Genomic DNA, 4649 nt, shown 5'->3' with positions numbered 1-4649 from the left:
CCACACACCTATCAATCATCAAACCGTGGGGTCTTAATAGGCCGCAAGGTGAACCTCGAAAAGTCCTTTAGAAAAGAAATCCCGCTCCACAGAAGTGAAACTACACAATCTTTAGTTCATAAAAAAGAACGATTCATGCTTATCCACCAAAAAAAATTTCGTCGCTAAAATTCCTGCCAATTCTTCTAGGCACGTAATTATTGGCTGAACTATTCCCTTCGAAGCGTAATAATATCTTGGTCCAAAGTCGTGCCACGGTTCATCACGTGATCGTGCTACACCAATTGGGTAGCTGCATATTGTCAACAGAAGTGAAAGATGGCGGCCGCCATGGTTTCATCGAGTAGCGGAGACGAGGAAAACGCACCAGAAAGTCTCAAAAAGTCAAAATTGTCAACACACAAACATTGTTACATGCATATTACGTCTGTGAAGCACGAAAAGGTTGATTGTTTTACCAATACAAGATGGAATACGTACAGGACAAGCTTACAACGGTCGCTCGGCTTGAAGGGAGACTCTCGGAACGTGGTGGCTGAAAACCACAAGCACTGTCTTGATTTCGAGTTCGAAGATATTCCTGAGGACGCTGGCTTCCACCACACATGCTACATAAGGTTTACCGACACAAAGGCCATGACGAAGGTGGAAAGACGGCTCGCACGTGAGGGAGATCAAGACGTTAGGGAGGACCTTGAGGTCGAGCCCATCCCATCGACGTCTCGCAGCACGTACCGAAGCCAAACAGAGAAGCTACGATCAAGGTCAGGCCTGCCAATCGCAGGCTCTGGCCCCGTCCTTCCTGCCCTGTGCATTATATGCAAGATGAAGGAGAAAATGATCATCAAAGCAGGCAAGCGACAAAGGGATCAACTGTGTAAGGCTGAAACATTAAAAGCAGGTAAGCAAACCCCCTCCCCCACCCACACACCACACACACACTACACACACACCACACACACACACACACACACACATTCTCTGTGGTTGAATAACTGAAAGGTACAATTATGTGTGAGAGATACGTCAACAAACTCATTGAGTTGTCCTTTTTTTCCGTTTAGGCAAATTGCAGAAAGCTGCTGAGAAGAAAGATGACCAAAGTGTTCTTTTACATATAAAAGACAAAGACTGTGTGGCTCTGGAGGTGCGGTACCACAAAAGCTGTTACAGTCAGTACACCATGTTTTTGCTGAGACCTGACAAACCAGAGACAGAACAGTAAGTTATTTCTCCTTGGATTGCTTTACCTATTTGCACTACCACCAGACTGAAGTCCAGGTGTGTGTCGGCGATGGCTATATATATATATACACATACACATACTTAACATTATAAGTAAACATCCAATTTCCTTCTGTTATATGTGCACACAATCACAACACTTATTCATTTATCCATTTATTTACTTCTCATTCATGTGTTGTAGGGATGAGGCAATGTTTGATGCCAGTTACAAGCTGTTCTGTGAGAGGATCATCCGCCAGAGGCTGCTTGTCAACAATGAGGTGCTTAGAATGGGCCAGCTGAGGCAGGCCTTCATTGACATGGTGAAAGCAAACGAAGGTGTTGATGCTTCAAACTACAGGTAACTGCAATGTAATACAAGTCTTATTATTTATCATGTGCAAGGCCAGCTTTAAACAAAATGTGTATGACAGGCCTGTTTGGAGAAACCCCCATGATGTGTAGTGTGTAGTGTTGTTTGTGATGATGTGGGCCTTTATTTGGCTTCTTTGGTGTTAAATGTGCTGTATGGCAGATAGGTTCTAGTCTGTAATGTCTTGTATCACCTCCACCACTCTGCTTTTGATGGTACTCCTGTGACTCGTAATTGTCACTGTTTTGTTGTGTTACAGACAGGATCTGTTGAAGAAGAGGCTGACTCAAGATTTCCCTCAGCTAGCGTTTCACATGCCCACCAAGCGCAACGTCTGCGAACTGGTTTTTGCTGAGACTCTGTCAAAGGATGCACTCGTGGACATGCTACCAGATCCATCCGGTACGGAAACAACACAGTCCAGTGAATTGAGCCAGACAGACAGCGACAATGAAACAGGGAGAACAAAGTGCCAAACAACACATGAGGACACAAGGACACTGTATACAGCAGCGTTGTTTTTGAAAAGACTGCTTAGTGACACTCCTGGCATGTCATGCCCATGGCCTCCCACTTCTGAAAATGTAAATGTCACTGAATCTCAAACTGTTGTCCCCATTGGACTATACAATCTGCTCAGCTGGATTATAGGTTCCACTGAGGAGCCAACACTGGATCATTATGTCAACATTGATGATGACGTACATTTGAAAGTGTTGTCTGTTTGTCAAGACATTGTGTACCTTGCTTCCAAGGGCCGCAAGCAGACACCCAAGTCCTTGGCTTTAGGTTTAACTGTTCGACATTTAACTGGATCATCACGCATTGTATCACTGCTTAACAGACTGGGACATTGTGCATCATGGGACACAGTTTTGAGTCTAGACACTAGCCTTGCCCAACTGACACTAGTAGAAGGCAGAGACAAAATACCGAAAGGATTCTCAAAGCGAACACCCACAACACTTGTGTGGGATAACATTGACTTTGGTGAGGAGACACTATCGGGTCGTGGAACTACTCACCATACAAATGGAATTATGCTCCAGAGTGTGCCCGGCGAGCCTATGTCCACAGCAATCAGACAGCCACTGAGAAAGGGAGTTACCTCATTCATAGCCCCCCCCCCCAATGCCTATACAACCTTACCATCAGTCCAAAAGGCAAGGGCCACAGAACTTGTGTCAACCAGTGCAGTCAGCGACATGCAGAATGGACACCCACTTTGCTGTACAAGCTGAAATGGCATATGCTTTTGTGAAGTCCACATGTACGGATAGTTGTACAATCCCAAGCTGGACAGGGTTCCATACACTGCTTCAGGATGAAAACACTCTGCAGAAGTCCGCATTGTATTATCTTCCAGTCATTGAAGCCTCACCAACAGAGATGTCAACAGTCAACACTATCCTGAAGCGAAGTGTCCAGATTGCTGACCAGCTAGAACTGGATCATATAGTTTTAGTGTTTGACCAGGCTATATATGCCAAAGCACAGCAAATACGCTGGAAGGATGTTGAGTTTACAAAGCGTCTAGTGATTAGACTAGGTGAATTCCATACATGCATGTCCTACCTGAGTATTCTAGGCAAAAGATTCGGAGATGCAGGACTGCAAGATATCCTCATTGAATCTGAAGTTGTTGCCCCAGGATCCATCAATGGGGTACTCAATGGCCATCACTACAATCGCAGCATGAGGGCTCATAAACTTCTATATGAGAGTCTGCAGCGCATCCGGTTTATCACCTTCATGGACTCCTTGCCACCCCAAGAGAGAGCTGCGTGCATGGATGTCATCACTGAGATGGAATGTGCCTTTCCAGACAGATTGATGGATGTTTTGAGTGCAGATCAGAGGTTTGATAATATGTGCTCGAAATATGCAGACTTTGTGCAGAGGAGGAGTACAGAGAATGCAACATTTGCTTTCTGGAGCTCATACATTGACATGATGCAGCTACTCCTCCTGTTTGTGAGAGCAACGCGAGAATCAAACTGGCAGCTTCACCTGTCAACCGTCCGGTTAATGATGCCATGGTTTTTTGCCTACGATAGAGTAAATTACGCTCGATATTTACCTGCATACTGGCTGGAAATGATGAATCTGCCTGTCACACATCCCTCTTGCCACAGTGACATGAATGTGAAAGGCCAGTGGACTGTCCAGCGACAAAGTGTTCATGGATTTGCCTCCATTGCTTGCGACCAGGCTATTGCGCAAACGCTTAACAGAGATGCCAAGACCAAAGGTGGCTGGACAGGGATCACACAAAATCGGTCTGCAGTGTATCGCTGGATACTGTCACAGCATGAAAGAGCCGCGATAGCAAGACAGTGTGAATCAATGGCAGGGATATCTCCTGAGCTACGGACAAGAAAAGACCTGGACAAGACACGCATCTCTGCTGATGCAAAGGCTGTGAGTAGAATCTTGGACACTATTGATTCCATGCTCAACCCTTTTGATGTACACCAAGACGGCATTGTGTGTCTTAGCTCTGGAAGAGTAGCAACAGGAGAAATCACAAAGGATTTGCTTGTTCCATCCATCCATCCATCTTCTCCCGCTTATCCGTGGTCGGGTCGCGGGGGTAGCAGTTCCAGCAGAGAGCCCCAAACTTTCTTTTCCCTGGCGACATCAACCAGCTCTGACTGGGGGATCCCAAGGCGCTCCCAGGCCAGCGAAGAGATATAATCCCTCCACCTGGTCCTAGGTCTACCCCTTGGTCTCTTCCCAGCTGGACGTGCCTGGAACACCTCCCTAGGGAGGCGCCCAGGTGGCATCCTAACTAGGTGCCCGAACCACCTCAACTGGCTCCTTTCGACGCGAAGGAGGAGCGGCTCAACTCCGAGTCCCTCCCTGATGACCGAACTTCTCACCTTATCCCTAAGGGAGACACCAGCCACCCTGCGGAGAAAACCATCTCGGCCGCTTGTATCCGCGATCTCGTTCTTTCGGTCATGACCCATCCTTCATGACCATAGGTGAGGGTAGGAACGAAAATGGCCCGGAAGACCGAGAGCTTTGCCTTCTGGCTCAGCTCCCT

At 46.8% G+C, this 4649-nt stretch overlaps 1 protein-coding gene across 1 annotated transcript; it reads left to right on the top strand.

Annotated features, from left to right (window-relative positions):
- The first annotated feature begins 1110 nt into the window (after positions 1–1110).
- On the top strand, positions 1111–4131 carry LOC117558554. The gene is made up of 3 exons (XM_034234805.1): positions 1111–1221; positions 1430–1588; positions 1860–4131. The coding sequence occupies exons 1-3, from the start codon at positions 1184–1186 to the stop codon at positions 2839–2841; spliced, it is 1179 nt and encodes a 392-aa protein (XP_034090696.1). The 5' UTR covers positions 1111–1183; the 3' UTR covers positions 2842–4131.
- Positions 4132–4649: the final 518 nt, after the last annotated feature.

The sequence above is a fragment of the Gymnodraco acuticeps genome, unplaced genomic scaffold (assembly GCF_902827175.1).
Source record: "Gymnodraco acuticeps unplaced genomic scaffold, fGymAcu1.1, whole genome shotgun sequence".
NCBI lineage: Eukaryota > Metazoa > Chordata > Actinopteri > Perciformes > Bathydraconidae > Gymnodraco > Gymnodraco acuticeps.
Note: the sequence above shows the minus strand (reverse complement) of the source record. Positions and strands in the feature narration are given on the sequence as shown.